This window comes from Theobroma umbraticum, unplaced genomic scaffold (genome assembly GCF_002168275.2).
Source record: "Theobroma umbraticum cultivar Fairchild unplaced genomic scaffold, ASM216827v3 scaffold_130.0, whole genome shotgun sequence".
Lineage (NCBI taxonomy): Eukaryota > Viridiplantae > Streptophyta > Magnoliopsida > Malvales > Malvaceae > Theobroma > Theobroma umbraticum.
The window spans coordinates 1822699-1845634 of NW_018397264.1; the positions used below are offsets into that span (position 1 = coordinate 1822699).

Sequence of the window (22936 nt, forward strand, 5' to 3'; positions counted from 1 at the left end):
TTTTGAATTAAATAAAAACCTGGGGGGAGTAAAATGAGTAAATGGCAATGAGAATATGTATTTTTTTTAAAAAAAAAAACTTAATAAGTCTTTTTATTTGTATTATAAATATGACTAAACGTTTTTTTGTGGGTATAATATGACCATATGCTAATAAACATATTTGATTAAAATGAAAAATGTGGCATATATTGAATTATAGTTGTTCTTTATAAAAATAAAATCATGCCTTTTGCACATTATCACAAATATTAATCTTTAATTTTCACTTATTCAAGCATATTATTACTTACTATTGTCTCTAGTCATATTTTTAGCTTTTTGATTTTCAGAAGTAGAAGATAAAAATGAAACAATACCAAACTTAACTTCTAAAAGTAATTAATGATTATATCATAAGCATTAAATATATAGGATCTCATTATAATAATTTTTTATGAAGGAATGAGATAATATACTTAATTAATCTTTTTTAAATATAAATTTTTGGATTTAACATAGAATTTTTTTTTAATAATAGAGTACAAAAACATCACGTCCACTGTTTTGAGCGAAAATATATGTAATTTACGATCCAGCCAAATACCCTTTTCGTAATTATTTATAATGATGTTTTTATTAGATGAATTGGCATGCTAGACAAGTGACAAGTCACCTCACAACGTCATTGCAAAAATTCATGTCTACCTTGAGACTCAAGCTTGCTCTAATTGGACAATTGCTGAAATACTGTAACATGTTTCCTCTTTCAACACAATTATCTGATGTAGGTTTAAGTCTTTCCTAATTGTTGCTTTACTAATCTCTAATCTGACCCTTTGGTCTTGATATCTTCTTTTTCTTTTCACCCAATTTCCTTTTCCTGTCAGGTTATTTAGCAAAGTCAAAAAGCATGCTCAGTTTGGTTCAAAGAGAGTTTCAGTACATGGAATACTAGTATTCCCCAATGTATGCTTTTCATTTGATAAGCTATATTGGTGTATAATTCCCACCAGTTTTGATGGACTTATTACTTCCAAGAAAATGTGTTTGTTGTGAAGCTTAACTATATTTGCAACAAGGATGGAGAGAGGGGCTTATTCTACATGACTGAATAGCCTGGGCCACCGCCTCCTTCTGGCACTGTCCACTCAATATTTTGCTTTGGATCTTTGATATCACATGCCTGAATAATATTTAAACCAACATTGTTAGATTTTTCCTCAAAGAGATACAAATCAATTTAACATAACATCTTGAAACAATAGCAACTAGTTACACCCAAAGAAAGCACAGGTCTATCTCTAATGTGGAAATTGCCTTTAGAGGCTCAGAAAATGAGGGACTAAAACCTTAGGTGCATGCTTTTGGATCAAAGAGTTAGCCATTTAAGCTTCCATCATCTTGAAATATGCATAAAACTAGATGAAATAACCCATTTTACCATCATAAATTTGATTCATGTGGAACAATTTGCAAGCGGTAAAGAGGATTTGGCACATTTGCAGAAGCTACACCTTGTCATATTACTAGAATTCAAATCAGTTATGGCCCTAGCACCTTGCATTTAAGGAACAATGGAAAAGAGGGCACACCAAGAAACTTCTGATGGTTTCTCTTGCCTCTCAGGCATTAAAATTATCATATCTTCAGATAGTGCTTCACAATCACAGCTCATACAACATAAAAACTTATAGGTGTTAACATATGATGTTACATTAAGACGAGGAGCGTAAGTGGGGAAAAAGATTAAGGAAAAGGAAAGAGAAAAACCAACACCAATTTAAAACTAGACCTAATTTATTCTTCAAAAACAACACTAGACCTAGTTTATCCAAACAAACAGATAGAAGAGGAGAAAGGATATTTTTAAGGTAGTTTCAACTAATTGTTCTGAATATTACCTTACAGTGCAAGCAATTTTGAGCATTGATCTGCAATTTCGGTTGATTCTTTTCATCTGGGACGTACCTTCAATTAGAACAAAGATGTTAAAACAAAATATGGTTTTCAGGGACAATATAATACAAAGATTAGCTGCAGCAAAAACCATAATAAGAAATTTACTCGTATACACGGGCAGGACAATAATGTGACTCAGGTCCAGCATACTCTGGCAAGTTTACATTTTCGGGAATATTGGTGTCCCTCAAGTGAAGATGAGCTGGCTGATCATGGTCATGATTAGTGTTGCTCCTAAAATGCAAATAGAAGTAAAACATATCATTCATTAAGGGAGACAGATGAAAAAGAGAATATGCATTTTTCCCTAATCAATTCAGTTTCCTCATACTGCATTTTGTCCCTTTCCTTCATTACCCATAATTTGGATGGTATCCAATCTATGAGGAGAATGCCACTTGCTACTATTTTGACCTGCGTGCAGATCTGGGGTCACTTTTGATGCAAAGGAAGCTATAACCGTCAGTGAAACAAAACAGTCAACCCATGCAGTAGTAGTATTTTGTGGTACTGCCTGCTTTCTACATAGCACACTCCTCCCACGGATTCCAGAACAATGATAGTAAAACAAATTTGGAAAAGTACATCATAACCTTTTATAACTTTATCTCATAACTTTTCCATTTAATATTATGATCATTACCTTTATTGGCAAACAATGACTAGTATGATGAAAATGATGGTGAAGCTGAAAATTTAGGCCTCTAACTCAAATAGGCCTTCTTCAAGGCCAGAAAACTCCACCAGTGTAATCAATAATGAATAGCTTGAGAAAAAAATGAAAAATAACTGAGGAATAGCAGAACGCTACCTCTATCATTATTAATAATGATGATATACTCTCATAGTTTGACTATGCTTCCAGCAGCTATTGTGTTTCTGTTTGTCAAGAAAGCACTAACCACTTGGGTACAGGATCCACATATGGACCTTCCTATGTTAGGGGCAATGAATTGAGAGTGCATTTTTTTTATTAGAAACAGGCTGCACCATAGCCATTTCTGTAGACGCAACATCTCTACCAAGCTCTGTTAAATGAATGGTGTACAGGATAATACTATTGACTCACTTCTCCAGAATTTATATAGAAATGATGTGTTTTGCATGTTGGTCAGCATCTTTGCTGCATAAATCTCATGTGCCACTGAAATATGTGCAAAATAAGCAGGTGATCGCTCCATCAAAAGAGCACAACTACTTTGAAAATTCATACGTGTCAAAAAAGAAAAAAACCATTGAAAGTGACACTTCTCGCCTCATTTCTGACCCCAAACCAGTAACTTACAAAAAGCTTAAGGCTACATTTAAGCACATCTCCTTTGGATTGTTGAAGACAAAAAGAGCTTCCTCATACATACATACATATGTACATACACATATGTATGTGTTATATATGTATATATCCATCCGAATGCATGTCCTCATGTGATTTAACTGGAATATGCTAAAATAGGTGATTTGGACATAAAAATTCAATGTAGAGGTCAAAAAGGCTAGCAGAAAATCATACTTGACATTGTTTTGAACTTAACTAATTAAGCTTTTAAAAAAATCTAATTAAGATAAAGACAATTAACATAATGCCAGGAGTTCCATTGTTCACCTATGCAAAGAGGTCGGCACATCAAAGGACAAAATGCCATCTGGCTTTGGGTATTGAATTGGGGAATGTAACCTTGCAACCTGCAATAGTGAGTGTGCTTATCAGTTCCCCAAGTTACACAACAAAATAACATGATACTATAGTTACAGGATTAACTTTTTGTCATCAGCATGTACACCTTGGTTTTGTCATTCTTAATCTACAGTAAGAACAGTATTTAAGCTTTGTACAAAAAAAGAAAATATCTTTTTATGAATTTGACAGGATTAGGCTCAGTCACAGCATCTTTGAGACATCCAGACATAGTATTGAACTAGGAAGAGTGCTTTTCCTTTATTTCCTTACTGACTGGTTTTATCTACAAAACAACTGGGATTTTTGTTTATTAATTGTGCAAAGAATTCTAACATGGTTACCAACTGATTCCTTGGTCAAGATAAATCCAAACATTGAATTTGTTACTATGGTGTAACTTGTGTTCTTGAAAACTTGAAAAAAGGTTTCCTTACATTTGTTGCTTCATGGTCAGGTTTCCCATGCTTAAGTGTAAATGGAGATTTTCCTTTCAATACGTAGCTGCAACAAGAAAATACAGCGTGAGATTTACATTAGAGAAAAACAAAGCGCGCAAAACCTAATTATCACAAACGCTATGTCCGGAAAAAGATTAAATCTTACTGTTCCAACGCACTTATGGCTAGGCCTGGAAAAAGCCCATACTTGAACGCCTACAGGAAATTAAAATATGGTTAAAACATAAGATCATATCAATGTTTTGACTTTGACTAAATAGTGTCATTCTTTTTCAATCCGGTAAGTGCAAATTGATCAAAATTTGCCACCCACATAGTGGGATGTCCAGACAAATTATTCAAAATGACCAGGCTGTCTTGTAAAATTTTCTTCACCACCTGTAACCTTACCAGTTAAGACATATAAATGAAAGGTGAAAATGAACTAATCCACCACAAGAATATGTGATTCCTTTAAGAGAGCAAATTAAAGTAAATAGGTTTCTTAATCTGTCTTATCAACTTAATACCCTAAAGGCATTCATAAAACTAAATGAAAAAAGTATAAAGAATAGAACAAGCATTACGAAAACCAGGGGAAATGGATTTATGAAAAGAAAAGATACTGAAATGCTTTACTTACAGGTCGATAATTCCGAGCGTTGTGGAGTTCTTCCCATACCCATGAATTTCTTAAAGCATCCCAGTATGCTTCCATATTGGAATCTTCATGAAGTACACCAAAGGTAGCTTCCGCTGCTAGCATTCCTGTTAGAAACATGCCGCTGTAATTACCTCCACTCAAGAAAGCCTAGGAATGTTCTGTCTACATAGCTTTTAACATAAGTTTTGATACTTAAGACACCATGAAAATGTTCTCAGTAGTCATATAAAAAGATTTGGATTCTTAAATCAGCCTGACTATGATGCAGTACAAATGGAGTGAAAGGGCACAATTATGTAGCATAACTATTATAAAACAGCTAAAATTTAGCAGCAAACTACTTTGCAATTCCTCAACTTGCAAATGTTTGGTGTAATGTAACTAGGAAAATGGCCTTCCTAAGTCTCAAACATACATATAATTTGTGTATGCCATAAGCAATACTTTTGCAAACGCTGGATGATGGGGAACCTTATTCAGATACAAAATTAGCTGTGTTTAGCATCTAAATTAAGCAACCAATGAACCAATAAATTGATGGAATATAGCAACCTGGAAATCTTCAGAGGGCTATACATTAGGGATAAAAGGAATTAAAATAAGATTTAAGGACACAAATAAAGATCATTTGCATTAGCCAGGATGCTAAAAGATATTTTCTCCCAGAGAAACTTGCTCCCTAGATTGGCATGTTAGTAATATGATTAAGGGACAAAGAACTTCAGATATGCATATTGTGCCATGGTGGAAGACATCCTATCAGTCTCATACATTTCCCTGGTACATTATGAAAACCTAAAACAGTTGCAATCACTCCTTCCATGTCCTTTGGCTATATATACAAACAAATGAAATGAAAATGGGGCAGCATGCAATTACATTACAAACCAATGGTAGCTTATTCTCAAAATGCATGCATTTTACACGTATAATTTATGCAGTAAAGTTATAAAGAAAAAAACTCTATTTGTGTTCATTGATGCATTTGAGTTTTTCTAGAAGATGATATACATACGGTTCTTGTCATTTTATTGCAATCTTCGACTATTTTAGAAAACAATTACAAGAAAAGGAACTATTATTTTATAGAAGGCTAGCCCACATAAATATTATGTTTGAATCGAGAATTTATTTGACATTATTCCTTTAAACTTCATTGGTTGAAAATAATGCATCTATCTCACATTACAAGGTTAAATTAACATCAACTCAGAATGCCGTAGTGTGGAAACATTAAAAAATTAGTATGCATTAACTAAAAAATAAATAAGTAAGAATCAGTAACGACATATAAACCAATCACATTGATTAGATTATTTACCTGATTTCATGGCAGTATGTGTTCCTTTTATTTTTGGTACATTTAAAAAACCAGCGGAACATCCAATAATTGCTCCTCCCGGAAAAACTGGATACGGAACAGACTGAAATTTAACTAGCATCATATTCATGCATGCATAACATGTCATAACCAAACAGAAATGACAAACATAAGCATAATTAAAAGTGTGATTATAGTAATAAATCAGCACAACTGTTCTCCAGATCATCATCAACACACCGCAAGAGTTCATATGGTGGTCACAGCTGTTGTCTTAACACATTATTCCTGGGCACATTAAATCTACTCCAAAAACCTTATTGACAGTAGTTCACTGTGCTAGCCATTTGGGAAGTTCAGAAAACAACTTTCTATTTTCTGCTAGCTTATTTTTGAGCAATTCTGTCTAACTGAGAAGTGGAAGATTGCTCAACTCACCTGAAAACCACCTTCATTCAATGTCCGAGCCCCATACTGGAGCACAGTCCCACCTTCCAGAAGAGGTCTGATGGAGGGATGATGTTTGAGTTTCTACCAGGAAACAAAATTAAAGAGAAATAGGATTGAGATACAAGATTCTTTTGCTTTGCATATGAGACACTTAGAATTGAAAAGACAGACATCAGTTTTCTGGATTATTTAAGGAAACTGACAAATTAAAAGACCAACTAAAATATAATAGCAAACTGCCTGACCTATTTAATACAGTGGAAATGTTTTTAAAAATTTTTTGATTGAACACTCAATCTCTTCATGCAATCAAATAGAGAATTATACATATAATACAAGGTGATTAATTCAAACCACCTGACTTGACCAATTGTACTGATGATTGAACCCTCCATTTTAACATTGATAGGATGAAAGAAACGAAAGAGGAAAAATTGAAATGAAATTGTACAGCTGAGATGCTCAGATGCAGTCGTCAAGCCATAACAATATGAAGATGTAATACATGCTGTAGACAATGCAAAAACACAAATGCACGTGCATAATCATGTTAAAAACTAACAGGAAAATGAAAAAAGAAGCGAATAATTAACAAACTTAATATGCATAAAATAGTTTCTTAATTGTATTCGGGAAAATGGAGCAATAGATCCATGTTCCATGCACACACTTATAAAAAGACCAAAACTGGAAAGACCCAGAAAAAATTCATTGAATGTTCTGGAAGACTTAAAAGGTAGTTTACCTGGAATTCCTCGTATGGATTCAAGAAAGGATTACGATAATTCAAAGCAACCACAACACCAATTGAAATCTGCATACTCAACCAAAAAATAAAGGGATAAATGAGCTCCCAAGACAGTACCATTATCATGAACTATTGTCAATGATGATGCTTTTAAACTTGAATAACCAACAAAACAGTTGCAAGCCCAGCAATGTATAAATCAACAATAGCTGATGATTTGGAAAAAAATGCTGAGAGTAATGACATTGCCAAAAGGACTGAAAGGTTTCACAGTGAAGAAAATAACCACCAAAAGGACACTGGCTATGAAAATACTGAAGAATAAGAAATTGCTTTTTGAGCCATCATGCAGCTGGTAAGGGAATGTCACACAGAATTTACCAACATAAAATAGAACTTATAAAAATTTGCACACCAGCTTTTGTCCAAATTTCAGGCGGGAAACAAATAAGAGGCATACCTAATACTGAGCCTTCATTTAGATTGCATGAGGGCTAAAGATTTGACAGTCTTAAAGAGGACAACAGTCTTAACTCTTATGCAACATGATGGCATGCTTCCTTTTGCCTCAGTCTTTCCAATTTGTTAAAGGAATTAAGTAGTAACTAAGCAGAAGTTGGGAGGGGGTTATGGTCCTCACTTGTCAAACCAAAACATATCCCTTTGATATCAGTATTAAAAACTAGTTACAATGATAAGGAGCATCTATATCAGAGCACTACTGATACATACAATAACGGAGCAGCATAAATTAAACTGGTAGTCAAGTGCAAAGGCCAAAATCTCTATCAAAAACTATAGATATTAATTTAATGCTACAGAGTTTCCTACCCCCACACAAATTAGTGGTGTTGGAAAGGGATGAAAGAAAAGGTCCACCTATTTCATTGCTAAATATGATTAAGTTGCTGCATTTGCATATACCAAGATCCTACCAAGAAAAACATACAGTCTTCTGTCTGGTTGACTTCGTAATAGATCCCATCTTATTGATCATTTTCATAGAGAAACATATACAATACCAGAGCAGCAAAAAACTATTATCCTGATTAAACACACTGATGGTCAAGTGCAAAGGCCAAAAGCTCTTTCACCAAATATAGATACTAATTCAATGCTACAGAGTTTCCTGCATCACATTTGTCTGCTTGACTTAGTAATTGACACCATCTTATTGATAAAATGTTTCATAAAGTTAGTCTTAATTTTCAACTATCAAAAACAGCTCATAAACAGGGCTCTCCACAGGGTTAGCCAGCTGTCCAAACTTAGGTTCCTCCATCCTCTTTTTTTTTTTTTTCCCTTTTGTACCAAATTTCACTGCACACACCCATCATCATAGATCAATTAGAAAAGAATTTTAGAGCATTATAAGAACTTCCAATAATGATCATAGTTCCCTGGAACACCTCTCCCTTCTTTAAATTAGGCCCTGGCATTTTGCAACCCAATACCTTCTAATTCATTATAAATGCAGCTACATGCAAAAAAAATATAAAATGACACCAGAATGTACTACTTCCAGTTTGAAGACTTGAATCTCCAATGCAGTATGAGTCCAGTTTAATCTATTTGTTTATATATGAACATCCTGCAAATTTTGCCATCTGGCACTTAATACGGTACATGAAATTCTTCATGGACTAGAGATGAATAACACTTCTAGTTTGAAAAATCCACATAAAACGGAAAGCATCAACAGAAACTTGATTACCTGTCTATCTTGCATGTGGTACAGAAATGAACCTCCGTAAGTCTTGGAATCCAACGGCCAACCTAATGTGTGGAGAACTGCACCAGGCTTATGCTTGTTCTCATCGATTTCCCAAACCTAATGGAATAACAATATCAACAAATATTATCTCCAATATTTAGCAAATATTAGCACTAGATTATGTCTCGGAATTAAAACATATAAATACCTACACATCCAACCCAGCAAAATATATGATTTAGATATAACAAGATATTACCTCTTTAATTCCCAGAGCATAAGTCTGATGTTGAGCTTGCACCTTCTCCCTCAGCTTGTACTTTTTGATCATTTTCTGTTCAAGAAAATTCAAAAAATGGCCACCATTAGCATGAATGGTTTACTAGTAAAGCTAGCAAACTTAGACCCCTAGAACAGCAACTTCAGCAACAAAATTCTTCCTGCAAACCTGTGATAATGATCCTCGACATCCTTCGGCTAGAAGTGTGATGCGACCTGCATGTTAACATCATAGCTTAGTCCACTACATAAAACCTAATTTCACAGAGGTCTAGGAATTAGAAGGAAAATTACTCTGACCAGAAGAATGTCACATTCAACTCAGGTCTATTTGCGTACAGGTGCATGTTGCACTAGCATGCATATGGATGCAACTACAGTGATAATACAATAACTCAGATCTTGTGTAATATCATTACCAATTTGGTTTCCTTTTTCTTTCTTCCCCTTCTTATTTTTTGAAAACGGTTAAAAAGTAGCTTTTTCTTGTTTGATTTATAATATTTTGAAACAAAACGGCACTTGCCATTCACATTAATAATATTGATGACACCGGATCTACTTTTTATAATTTAAGACTGGTTTGTGGTCAAATATGATATTTTATGATGGTATGCTGCTAATCTAACTATAGGAGTAAATTTTGATGACTAAAAAAAATATCTTTTTGTAAAGCTTTCATCTTCATCTTCTCTCTTGCTTCTCATTGCACCCAAATAGCTGGAGAGATCAGTTTACATACTCTTATTTTCTTGCTATGTTATGTTGTGAATCTGAACAAAAACGTAGTGCATTTAAGGATTACAAAAGGTTTATCTCCTATTCCGAGGAGAAATATAAGTCACAAATGCAACTAAAAGTTACCTAAATATGAAATAACAATAATCATCCTGAATGGCACTAAAAGTTAACTAAGTTATTCAAATAATAATAACCAAGAAACAGAAATTTGCCAATCCTATCATCAAGTCTTAACTTAATAGAATCTAGATGTTAGATAACTTATACAAGTACAAACTCACCAATATATATTCCATTATAAACCAGAAAATGAAGTTTCAACTGTTTTGTTTAGACAAACCCTCTATTTTTGTAAGGCACCAATATAGCATTTGTTTAGAAAGGAGGCTGAGCTTTTCCAAGCACATTAAACCCACTTTCTAAATTAAGTTTTGAATAATGCAAAGATATGTGTTCTATGAGGTGTTATTAATTTTTTCCTCCAATCTGAACGTCAGCAGGAGGTTTGGGACACTATTGCACTAGGGGATTCTGAAACAACATGTGAGTTGTGAGGAGTGCACGCAGGTGCACTTTTGTTAATTTGCTTTCTCTTTTTTTTTTTTTTTTTTTGGAGGGGGAGGGGATTGGGGAGAGTTAGTAAAAAATGAGGTAGGCACAGACAGAGAGAAAATGAGAGATGCCTTTTAATGCTACACCACGCAGGAAATTCTCTTTTTTAGAACCATCTTTGGCGATTCCCATGTCATTAGTTCCAATTCCGATAACTTTATTCTCCGCATCGTATAATATCTGAACAATGGCACACCTTGTCATTCATACAGCCAACATAAAATTGAACAGCAACAAGGCAGATAAAATAGAAGTACCTCACTGGCAGCAAAACCTGGATAAATTTCTACTCCCAATTCCTCAGCTTTTACCCCCATCCATCGCACCAATTGACTTAAGCTACATAACAAGGTCCACGACATTAAGCTTTTATTATAAAATTGATGCCATTAAATGGGAGAAGAATTTGTAGCAAAAAAACCAGCCACAAGATGTAAAACAAATGTCTAAACAAAATGAGCACGTGTAAAACAAAACAAAAATAAAACGTGCAACTCCAAGTAACTTCTCATAATTTTCTCCCTCTTTTGTTGGCAACCCTAGATCAAAGGCATCAATCACTTGGCAATAGATTGTAAGGCTTTTAAATAATTTGATACATATTTGTAACTTTCATTACCTGTTTTTATTTTTTCCTTTTTACTTTGCCTTTCTGAAAGTTTAATGTTCTCATTGGGATTAAGTTTAGGTTTCTACATTCAACTGTTTTCCTTAGGCAGCAGATATCTAATATTGAAACATTTTCCTGTGTTCATTAATACTTTCTAGTTGACTTCAAACTGCCACATCTTATCCATTTACTTCCTTATTTAGCCTTTTTTTTTCTTTATACTCTTTTCTTTATTATTTTGAATTTTCATTCAAGGCTTATAAATATACCTAACTTATGAATATTATTATAAAAGTGTCCCATTATTCATATATTTTATCTAGAAAATGTTAATTTCATTGAAGCAATTGCATGTGCCCATAGGCTAATGTAACTGCTGTAGCTTAATTTCACCTGCAATCTATCATCTATGCAGCAAACAGTTGGCTGTCAAGTTTGTTATCAGCTTACTTTGATTATTAAAACAAAAAGAAAAAGACCCACTGCAATCTAGCTTAGATTACAAGAAGAAGTTTGAGGCATGGTACACAAGCATTAGAGAAATACCTAATAACATAGTTTCCTTTGTTATTAAATGGACAAGGAAGTGAAATTGCACGATCCTTTGTAAGAAACCAAAACTTGTCAGAAGACACAGGGATATTTATTGGTGCCTGCATGAAAAGTGAGCAAATGACATAGAGTAAAAGGGTAACAATTTTCATAATCTATGTATAGTCAGTGATATATCCTTCATTTTCTTGTAAAAGATAACAAGCAAGCAATCATTTTTCAGCTATAGATATAAACTAAGTGCTTAAAAGATGTTAGAAAGTATACAAGAGTTATGAAGGATTAGTACAATTGATGTTATGCAACAACAATTATTTGAGTTATGAAGGATTCGTACAATTGATGTTATGCAACAACAATTATTTCCCATAGACTTCAGCGAAGATTTGCAACAATTTGGCCAAGCAGAAACATGAAAAATGGTTAAAGAACAAATTTTGTGAGGTTTCTTGTCTTAACTTGAAAAAGACCACGTAGGGAATGCAACCCTTTCCTACATCATCCACATAAGCCATACAGGGAAAAGGGATTCTATCTTATGTCAGAAATTATGTAAGTCTCATATGCATGGTTGAGATCGCCTATGTTACTGGCCAGGTTCAAGTATACCAGTCGTTAATATACGATGAATAAATGAACATATTCTAAAAGGAAGACACAAAAAGAAAAGGCACCTCTTCCTGTTTCCATTGTGGGAGAAGCTCGTTCAATGCCCGAGGTTCAAAAACATTTCCAGATATGATGTGAGCACCTAGAATCACATACAAATAACATTTTTTGCTAAGCAATCACATAGAAATATTAAGAAATTTTTGTAAATGCTCAGAGCTAAACTTGCACATTCTGGAGCATCACAGACTCCAAGAGAACTTGCATTGAACCAGTATACCATACAGTTCCAAGCTCAACTGTCATAATCTAATGCACTCTATAATACGGTCATGCGATTGTGTTCTATTATAAGAAAATATTATTTTTCCTAAACCACATTCTGACATCAACTCACATAAGTCTTTTGGCCCCTCTTTAGTTTCCAACAACATTTGGATGGAAATATGTTACACCCTAACAGTTATACTCAAGGGCACCCAATCTCAACAACCAAGCCATCATTTTCCAGGTTCATTTCTCAACTACTGTGACCTAACCTTATTGCAGATGCTTAGTTTCAATTTTTGTCTTCTCTCACCCCTGCCATTCTCTTGGGCCTATACTGATGATCCAATTGCAGACATTCAGACATTGTCATTTTTTCTTTTTTCAGATTTTCTTAGAGATATTACAGTGTTATTCTAAGCATTCATATTTCAACTTCCAAACAGATTACTTTATCACATTAATCAAATGAACACAAGTAAACGATAGGAATTGAAATTCAAACAGCGGGAAGAAAAAGTGTACAATCCAGATTAAAAAAAAAAGAGTAATAGAGTCAACATGACCAAATGATTCAAAATGCCATTCACAACTCAAACTACACACAGGCAACGTATGCCACAGTTAAACACCTATGTTTGCACTCAAGATAATTAAAGTTTATCAGGCAAACGTTAAAGAAGACAACACCTCAATGAACAAAATCCCCCAAAAGATGACGGAAACTTACCAACTTCAGCACCTTTTTCGACAACACAAACTGAGAAATCAGCATTCTTTTCCTGACACAATTGCTTAAACCTTATAGCCGCAGATAAACCAGCAGGACCAGCCCCAACGATGACAACATCATACTCTATAGACTCCCTATCAGCTTCACTACTAAAACTCCTCACTTCCCCAACTAAACCCTTCAACCTTAAAAACCCATTTCCATCTCTTTCATGTTCCCTCAAATTAGAACGATTTGGAAAGTACCCAGATGAGAAAAACCAATGAAGACTGATCCTGGAGCCTAAAGAAGCCGACTTTTGATTCAAATAGTGAAAACAGGAGTGCCTATTTGGAGTGGGAGAGGAAATTGGACAAGTAAAGGGAAGGTGAAGCTGCTTGTGGTTTCTGAGAGAGGTTGATTTGGAGGATATTGACAGAAATCTGTGCATGATTGATGAAAGATTGAAGAGAAAAAGGAAATGTTTTTTTTTTAAAAAAATTCTCTGTGATTAAAGATTGCAAGGTTTTGATATTTAAATGTTTAGCATACATGTACCGGCTTCACTGGAACTGACGTGCCGTGCCAATCTCCTCCTAGTTTTGTCCTCTCCTGATCTCAGTGAGTTTGTGACGGTTGGCATGAAAGTACATTCGGACGTTTAGTGGTACGGGATAAGATAAGAGACACAAACTTCAACATAGATCTGAATTAGTGTAAGAATTTTTTTTTTTAATTTTTAAGAGATAAAGAGTAAAATAAAGTAAGATAAAAACATATCATAAATTTCATATCAATAAGATATGAGGTAGATGGTATATAAATATGAATAGTTTATTATTTGTTAGGTTTATTTTTGAATTAAAAAATAAACTCATAATATTAAAAGTTGGTTATTTTTTAATCAACATTTTTTATAGACTTTATTTATTTATATAGGAGTATATAAAGAGATAAGGATAAGTTTTAATTTTAGGAACATGATGATAAGTTTTTGGAATAATAAAAGTAGGATAACATAATAATTTCTCTTCTATAGTTATATGCTCAAATGTTGCATGAGTTCACCAGATTTAAAATTAAAATAATTTTAATAAGCATTCTTAACTTATTCTACATTTATTTTCTGTGTCCAAAGCAGATACAATGAGTTAATTTATAAATGAATCAATAATTATTATGTTTAATGCAGGAGTTGGAATCTGTACACTTACATTAGTATCAGTCTTGTACATAAGAAATTCCAGTGTTATTTTGAATTTTCGATTGATAAATTGTGGTTTCGTAATCAGCTTTTTTAAGTCAAAACTGGGAGAAAACCAGAAGACACAAACCTATTGAAGTTGTTTCCAGACAATTACTAGCGTTTCCATTGCTTTACTTTGATGTCTGCATCCAGATTTAAACAAATTACTTTCTGTTCTGGATTTAACTTTCAATCTCAACTTGCATACCACCATGCTCTATAGTTAAAATCTTTCCGAAAGATATAACACAATGACAGATAGAGGAGCAGTACCATGCTGAGTGAATGACTTGATTTCATTATCCAAACATCTGGAGCAACGGAAATCTGCTAAAAGAGATTTCAAGCAACAGTAAGGCAAACAGAATCAGGAGTGTAATCACTAGAATAAAAAAATACTCATAATTTTTTTACTACACAATGATTAATTAGTAGCAGACACTTACTGGGCAGCATTCATTGATCTACTAGAGAAAGAAGGATAAACAGTTTACAAAGGCAAAGGAAAGACACTTGAATGGAACATATTACATATTCATAGATTGACAAACACAATATCCAGGGGTATTGAAGGTAGGATGTGCTCAAGGGTAAGGGAGGGTAGCGATGTGATTATGAGCCACAGTTCCAATCCATAGCTTCCCTTGTATTTCTCTAACTTCACTGACTAGCTTCATAACCACACCACTTGGATCCTCAAGAACTTCCAGAATTTCTCCCTTCTCATTGAAGAGTGAGATAACGGTGTACATCCTCATCCCTATTATTCTGGCTAAGACACTCATTCTAAAAGGTAACCTGAAGTAGAGGCTCCTCATCCATGGATTGTGGGTGAGAACTTCTTGTGCTGGAGTGCGGCAACAGTCTATTGCTACCCAGAATTGACCTCTGTCATTTATTCTTACATTGTCTGGAAAACCAGGTAGATGAGCCACAAGTTCCACAGTACCACTTTTTGGACCTTCTAGCCAGTATTTCATTAGCCTGTGACCATGAGACACAAATTAGTAACAAAGAACAGAATAAGTTCTTTGTACCAGAATTATAAATGCTAGGTTAGTTCACAGTTAGTTAATATTCTCTTAGGCAAACTGATTGATATGGATGTTGTCAGGATTTTATGTTAGGTTAATTCTAACTTTTGCAGAAAAAAGAACAGCTTTCCTTTCAGGCAGTCAGCAGATAGTATACTGAGTCATCAATTTTCATGTTAATGAAAATGAAGATTAAAGGGGCAAATAATTCATATATTAGAAATTAAAGGAACAGAAAATTGGGATGGGAATTGCCTGCAATTGGTAGTCTCAGTGAAAACGAGGAAAGTTTGGTCCATAGAAAATTGCACTCCATTTGGAAAAGCCAAACCATCCAAAACTATATGAGTTGTCTTAGTAGGAGGATCATATCTGAGAAGCCTGCCAGTTGCTTCTCCTTCTAACAAAATGAAGAAATGATTCCTGCCCAATAATCTGCTGTAAGTATCTCCACGTATTAGAACTCAAACAACAACAGATATAATTTGTTCACTTACACTCTGTTGTACTTTTTGCTAGTATCAGTGAAAAAGATGGAACCATTCCTATGGATGTCCAGGTCATTTGCAAAGAGTATTCGTTTCCCTTCCACATGAGTTGCCAAAGGTGTGGCAAGTCCTCCGTCAGGCCCAACCATGAGCAATCCGTAGTAGGCATCAGCAATGTACAAATCTCCGCTCTCTTTGTTGAACCTTAAGCCAAGAGGACGGCCACACCATTTCTCATGTTTCCACTGCTTAGCTGTAGTTGAGTCAGCACCTCTTGCACATAGCTTCTCTGACCTTTTGAGCATATTTCCAGCATAATAAGCATGGATTAAGGATAAGATAACTATATGTTTCCCAGGCTATGTCTAAGATAATTAATCTTGATTGCTTGGTATATCTTAACTTTTGATCTATTGCATATTCATGTGTCTAATTTGTTTTCCTAATATTACAAAATGTTAGTTGTCTGTTTCTCATCCTTCCTATCAAAGTCAAGTTTAAGTATGCAATCTTTCCTCTGACTGTAAAGAAAATATTTTAAAGGAAGAATTAATCTGGATTCTATGGTTAAGTTGGTACATGCATACGACATTGGAGTGAACTCATCAACAAAACCTCACCAGTTTGATGTTACAATGGCAAATGTCTCCCATCCAATATCCTCACCCATCCATCTAACAATGCGCCCATCAGCTAATCCAGCATAAGGGCCACGCCCTAAGCTGTCAAACTCTAATGACTCAGGGCCATAAACTTCATCCACAAACTCCAGTTTCCCATCTCCTAACCGGCTTTTGTTGTCTCGAGGCCAATTACCCATGACTTCCTTGTATGGTGCGATGTCATGCTTCACTGGCCTGAATTGAAGGCCTCCGACGGGACCTAGTTGGAAAGGATCCATCATAACAAAACCAAAAGCCAGAACAATGATAAGGAAAAATGGGTGCTGCAAAAAAGTCCCATCTTTGTTTTGGCCTTTCTTCTCCATGGGATGTTTGTCAGATTAGAGAAGCAGAGAGATAGAGAAAGAAAGAATTGCTCTTCTATGGTGATGACATATCAGATGCTAAGGGTGTAAAAGGTTAGTGTTTAGGTACAAGGCTACATAACTTGGTAGGAATTCATTGATTAAGAAGTAGAGAACATGCATTTGATGTGGTAACATTGAAGATGGAAACAGGTTGCATATTGTTGGTCATGATTGTTGCATGGGAATATCAATGGAGTTTTTACCTCAAATGGTAATCTACTATGATGATTGTCACATCATTGATTTGTTTGAAACTACTTAATTTCATGCAATTTATACCTACTTCCATTATATTTACACCATCATTTTTTTATCTCAAAAATTGTAACCTAACTGATCAGTAGAATGCAAGAACAATGCTGAACGCACTCTTACGTGCAGGAATTTAACAAACAAATCATCTGCAATTCCTTTATGGAAAACCCAGTTGCCTGATAAAAGATTCTGTTTGCCATTTTGGACATGGAGGCAATGGGGTCTCTTGCATAGGACAATGCGTCAGTTGGCTCTTGACACTTAACGAAATTTTCAGGGGGATTAGAATTTGATTTGGAACATTAATTATGGAGGTTAGGAGTTCATCACATCTGTCGAGGTGACACCCCAACCAATTAGCTATTTATATCCAAGAGATTAATATCAAGTTTAGCACCAAAAACGTAGTAGACTAATTTGATTTAAATTAAACTCATCTGTTCGCTATAAGTGACATAGACTGTTGCTCACCGTTAAGTGCAACATTGGTAGGATTAAAATTCTGTAAATATTGCGGGAAACAAGATAAACCATAAAGTGGAGGAAATTTGAAAAAAAAAATCAAATAAGGGAAAAATAAGAGATAAAAATGAAAATTACCATTTTTCATGAGAATTATTATTATTATTAGTTAAACATTAAATATTAATATTTTAAAATATAAGGATTTATGTGTAATTATTTTAAAATTGGATAATACCATTAGTTTATAATGAAATTTAAAAATATTCTTTCATCTCATTCTATAAAAAAATTAAGAAAAATCAATTTCGAATATAACAAAAGTAAGAATATTAAATGTTAAAAGAAGAATGAATATGATAAGTCAAAAACATTTATGTAATCTTTTGACGAATTGTTTTACATGTATGCTTTTTTCAATATCTTATTGGTATAAGTCTTATAGTAATATTGTTTCAATTTTATTAAGTAATGTTATAAAAATTTTATTCTTATGCGTTATTTTAATATAAATATACTAGTTTTATTTTTTTTATAAAAATATAAATTTAATATATTTTAAAAAATAAAGATAGCAATAATTAAAAATTCATTTTCAAAGTCCAAATATTAAGTACTACTAACTAATTAAGTTAAAAATTGAATGAAGAAGACTAATGGCAATCTGTCAGAGATGACTGTTACCGCTTACCGGTTCAGGCGGTACGATTCCAGTATCTTGCATTCCTATTCGTGACAGGTTGGCGTTTCAAAACCAATAAAGCAAGCAATTACCTCAAAATGAAAAAAGAAGAAGAAAATTGAACAAGGAAAAAGAGGAAGGGAAGAAAGCTCCCTCTCAATAAATCACAAAATAAAACCCTAATTAAATACCTTTGATCCGCAATATCTGTGGAATTAGGGTTTTTAAACTCTCTCGATTGCTTTACATTCCTTCCCTCCAACTCAAGGTTAGAGGTTTTTGCTGCTCTTCTTCTTCTTCAGCTTTCTTTCATAATGATTTTGATTGTTTTTCTCTTTTGCATTTAATCTTTTTTTTTTTCATTTTGTTGATAATAATTTTTTTTTTAATGCTCAATCGACACGCAAAGTAGAACGTAAATAGATTAATATGATTGCTGTTTTTTCAATTTGATAGTATGTTGAACTTTTTTGTAGTTTTTAACTAATTTACCTGCTTTTTTTTTTCTGAACATTTTCTTTGTTGAATTATAAGATATGCATATTTATACTTGTAGTTAATCAGCTTTTCTTCCGTGTTATAATTCAAGAACCATAAAGGAAGCTTCAAAATAAATAATTGTTATAAAGAAACCTTAAAGAAAACAATGATTTCCCAGAAACGTTTCCCAGTTTTTCTTGTGAAACAAACAGATGCTTAGGAAGATATTATGCTGGACCTTTTGGAATTGCTTTTCTGTACTGCCTTTTGTTTATTTAGGTATTTATACCTTTTTTTTTTCTCTTCAATCTGGATATAGGTATGGTGATCTTTGGCTTGTGTGCTAAGATTATTTTCATTTGGTGTTGTAATATCTCTGTTTGTTTCAGAATTTCAATTACTATATAGTTTCATGCTAACATTGAAGCAGAAACTGTCATATTTTATTGACCTCTTGATGGTTCAAGGTGGGTAGTTGTTGTTGTTGTAAAACTTCTAAATAAGGTAGTACAAGGCCATTAATGAGATAATTAAGTTGGCAAATAACCCAATACCCAGTTTGTTAGGAGGTCATATATTTGGCTTTGAGTTACACCTGGAGCTTATAAAGATCTATGAGACTGGACATTTCATAAGGTGCTATGGATTTGGACCACATTAGATAATATTTTCTCTCTTGATGTTTAAATAATTTATATTATGCCAATGGAGCTTTTCCAAGGGAAACTCTTATAATGATATCACAGTTTTAGAGATTGTTAGGAGTGATTGTAGCTTTCAAGGGACTCATAATTTATTCTGTATGATGTTAGTCCTGTGTCCGGACTTCATTTGGCATTGCATGTGTGAATTATCATCCTGCTGCAGTACCATTATTGGATAGTGCTAGTCCTTTTTTGGTTTTTCATTTTTATTATAACTTTCATCTGGACTTAGTTCATGTAGAGGTGCCATGTTACTTTGGTAACAATGTGGTGATTTTGTTTTATTTCAGAAACTAGAATGGTGTGCCAATATAAGTCATAATTCTATTTCTGTGTTACTTTTTATATCCACTGTGATTTCTTATGTGTATACACTACAGGACACATGGCTAGTGCTGAAGGAAGCAATGATCCTGAATGGGTAGAGAGAGTGAGATCAGAGGGAGCTGTTCCACTACTTGAACCAGATAACTGTCTAAATGGTTGGGCATGTCCGCCTGGGGATAACTTCATGGTAAGGGGTCCAGAGTACTTGTCAACCAAGGTTAAAGTCCCTGGTGGTAAATATCTTCTAAAGTCTCTTGGCTTTGACTGGGTTAAAACTTCCACAAAGCTAGGGGAGGTCTTGAGCCGTCATGATAACCGTGTTAGGAAAGTTGTTGATGATGCCTTTCCAACAGGTGATAAGCCTTTCATCTGGGCATTCAATCTTCAGCTCCCAACTAAGGATAACTACAGCGCTGTAGCTTATTTTGTAGCCACAGAGCCTATTCCGGAGGGTTCTTTGATGGACCAGTTCTTGAAAGGTGATGATGCCTTTAGAAATTCAAGGCTTAAATTGATTGCAAACATTGTCAAAGGCCCATGGATTGTAAGAAAAGCAGTTGGAGAGCAGGCAATATGCATCATTGGACGTGCCCTTTCTTGCAAGTATTGTATATCTGAGAATTTTTTGGAAGTTGATATTGATATTGGATCTTCCATGGTTGCAAGTGCAATTGTTCGTTTGGCATTTGGGTACATCACAACGCTGACAGTTGACTTGGCTTTTCTTATTGAGAGTCAAACTGAATCAGAGCTTCCCGAACAACTCTTAGGAGCTGTACGGTTCTCCGAACTGAACCCTGATTCAGCTCAGTTGATTGAGCTGTCAACAGGTGGGAGCAGTGGGAATACGCAGGCATCACTGCCAACTCGCTTATGGAAGTCATTTGGACAGGGATTTTCTCATCTTCTTCATCCAGGTGCTCAAGAAAGTGATTCGATCTCTTCTTCAACCCATGTTAATGGCACTGCTGGTCATGATGAAAGTGATGGAGATCTTAAGAAATGGTGAGCTTTCATGTCAAGCTCACAGTTAAAAATTTCTGAAGTTGAATGAGATGAAAGTTGGAATTTTGCTGTGTCTGGTTATACAAGAAACTAAGTTTGTGTCTATCAAACAACAAAAAAGGAAGAAAGAAAGAAACTAAGCTTGTGGCACACCTTTGAAGAGGGTGACGAGGTTTTTGATAAATAGCTCAAGGGTCTGCACATGATCTTTCTTTTTTCAGTTTTTTGCCTCCCCGAGTCCACCTAAAAGGAAACAGAAAAAAATAACCCTCACATCCCCCTTGTTTCTCTTCTAATTGCACACAACTTGCCTGAGGTTGTCACCATCGATTTCTTGATGTTTTCGACACCATTTTCCCCAGCAACAATATCAAAGCCATAATAGAACCCCAAGTTTTGGATGTCCTTGTGTAATATGCTTGTGGGAAGTAGCAGGTTTATTGATGTTTTTAATTAGTTGTCCTTCTTAAACTTTCTAAAAGATATTGGATTAGAGTAACCATTCCCTAATTTTTTAGGCCCTCCCTCTTTTTTGTCAGTTATGTCATGTTTTGGTTTCTGCTCTGTGAAGAAGTTTGGTGGTATGTACTAACTGTTGATAAGTCTAGTTTATGCCGTCCCTTTTTTCCATGCCCAAAATGATTATCCATCTCTTGGACTCGTTGGTTTACGTGTATTTGTACTTTGACACTGCACAAATTTAGTGTTTCAGAGTGTTATAAGTGAAGAAACTATTGGAAATTTTGCAGATCAACGGGATGCTCTCAAACGGCTGAGCACATTGCTGTTGCAGGAGCTTAATTTTCGATTCTTTTCAGATTTATTGGGGTGCAATCTTTTGGAGATTGGCCTAGGCATTGACAGAATCTCATTCTATTGGTATTTAGTGATAGATTTTGTAATTTCATTCCGTTTACAGTTAGTCAACCACACGTTTGTGTATCAATACTCCTGCCTATAAACCATCTTTTAGCTGTATGTTGGGCCTCCTTTCTGCCTTGTATACTTTGTATCCACCTCATTCACAGGGAGAAACAATCCTGCTCGGTTATACGTACTGATGGGTGCCTGTTACCATTATGTGTGTGTTTATATATATATATATATATATACTATACAATTTTGAGACCAAGGTGTGGAGAGAGAGATATGGAGTTGAACCTAACTTTTTGAGCAGAGGAAATTATGCATCGACAATTAGGTCATTAAAGCAAACACCCAAGTACACGACAGGGTACTTTCCTAGAAATATCATCTCCTACTATTACAACTCAGCATTGTTTTTACTTCTTCCAATCAAACCTCAAAACTTGAACCGGCAATAACAAAACAAAGCAATAATAAAGGAAGACCACCACTCCTGCAAATCTGCAGACAAAGATCTACTACTGTTTTATTTTTCAGTAATTTTAAACAAGGAATTTGAAGGGCTTCTTTCTCTGAACTTTTTAATTGATAAGAAATTAGGAGAGGCTAAAGATGAAAAAGAAATGGACTAAAAAAAGCAATATAAGGCCAAAGACAGGCAGAACACAAATTAGTTCAAGCTCAGGCATCAACTAAACTACTATCCTGCTGGAACTGATTTTTAGCATAGCTGATAACTACAACTCCATACTTCCTCTTCCTTTCTGGGAAGGGAGGCAGGGATGTCTATCAGACCTGAACCCAGGCATAACCTAGATTCATCCATCCGCTCAGATAGTAAAATATAGGGGGGAAAGAGAAAAGAACCTTGGAATTCACTGAAAAAATGATTCTCAAAGGACTTGCTGAGGGTACAGGCTACAACAATAAATTCAAGGAAAATTGCAAATTATTCTCACCCGTTGTAACCCTAGCAACAAGTTTTCCCTTGCCCTTCTCACCTTATTAACAACAATCAATT

General features: G+C 34.5%; 3 protein-coding genes across 5 annotated transcripts; 1 reads left to right on the forward strand and 2 right to left on the reverse strand.

Annotated features, from left to right (window-relative positions):
- Positions 1–916: 916 nt before the first annotated feature.
- On the reverse strand, positions 917–13977 carry ETFQO (electron-transfer flavoprotein:ubiquinone oxidoreductase). 2 transcript variants are annotated; one of them, XM_021434641.2, is made up of 18 exons: positions 13354–13977; positions 12422–12498; positions 11742–11848; positions 10843–10924; positions 10657–10765; positions 9402–9448; positions 9213–9287; positions 8954–9070; positions 7237–7305; positions 6480–6572; positions 6042–6144; positions 4700–4824; positions 4223–4272; positions 4054–4120; positions 3545–3624; positions 2047–2175; positions 1884–1950; positions 917–1165 (listed from the first exon to the last, which is right to left on the reverse strand). In XM_021434641.2, the coding sequence occupies exons 1-18, from the start codon at positions 13784–13786 to the stop codon at positions 1082–1084; spliced, it is 1914 nt and encodes a 637-aa protein (XP_021290316.1). In that variant the 5' UTR covers positions 13787–13977; the 3' UTR covers positions 917–1081. The 2 variants fall into 2 exon arrangements, with proteins under 2 accessions (XP_021290316.1, XP_089640591.1); XM_089784465.1 differs by lacking the exon at positions 12422–12498 and having other exon boundaries at positions 13354–13546.
- A 1188-nt stretch (positions 13978–15165) lies between these two features.
- On the reverse strand, positions 15166–17091 carry LAP3 (Calcium-dependent phosphotriesterase superfamily protein). Its single transcript, XM_021435915.1, has 4 exons — positions 16724–17091; positions 16113–16397; positions 15871–16038; positions 15166–15565 (listed from the first exon to the last, which is right to left on the reverse strand). Exons 1-4 carry the CDS (start codon positions 17089–17091, stop codon positions 15166–15168), a joined length of 1221 nt encoding a protein of 406 aa, XP_021291590.1.
- A 1523-nt stretch (positions 17092–18614) lies between these two features.
- On the forward strand, positions 18615–22101 carry LOC110421554 (ENHANCED DISEASE RESISTANCE-like protein (DUF1336)). Of its 2 annotated transcripts, XM_021435158.2 has the most exons (3): positions 18617–18800; positions 20097–21048; positions 21798–22101. In XM_021435158.2, coding segments are annotated over exons 2-3 (948 nt in total). In that variant the 5' UTR covers positions 18617–18800; positions 20097–20101; the 3' UTR covers positions 21799–22101. The 2 variants fall into 2 exon arrangements, with proteins under 2 accessions (XP_021290832.1, XP_021290833.1); XM_021435157.2 differs by lacking the exon at positions 21798–22101 and having other exon boundaries at positions 18615–18800; positions 20097–21687.
- The last annotated feature ends 835 nt before the right edge of the window (positions 22102–22936 follow it).

Excerpts from the sequence above, each read along its gene's own strand:
- LOC110421554 (XM_021435157.2), top strand. The coding sequence starts at position 20,102 with ATGGCTAGTGCTGAAGGAAGCAATGATCCTGAATGGGTAGAGAGAGTG.
- LAP3 (XM_021435915.1), bottom strand. The coding sequence starts at position 17,091 with ATGGAGAAGAAAGGCCAAAACAAAGATGGGACTTTTTTGCAGCACCCA. Across the intron at positions 16,398-16,723 it reads GCCATTGTAACATCAAACTG|GTCAGAGAAGCTATGTGCAA; the intron begins GTGAGGTTTTGT and ends TATGCTCAAAAG. Across the intron at positions 15,566-15,870 it reads ACTGAGACTACCAATTGCAG|GCTAATGAAATACTGGCTAG; the intron begins GCAATTCCCATC and ends TCATGGTCACAG.
- ETFQO (XM_021434641.2), bottom strand. The coding sequence starts at position 13,786 with ATGCACAGATTTCTGTCAATATCCTCCAAATCAACCTCTCTCAGAAAC. Across the intron at positions 9,071-9,212 it reads ATGCTCTGGGAATTAAAGAG|GTTTGGGAAATCGATGAGAA; the intron begins GTAATATCTTGT and ends TTATTCCATTAG. Across the intron at positions 2,176-3,544 it reads GTGCCGACCTCTTTGCATAG|GAGCAACACTAATCATGACC; the intron begins GTGAACAATGGA and ends TTTGCATTTTAG.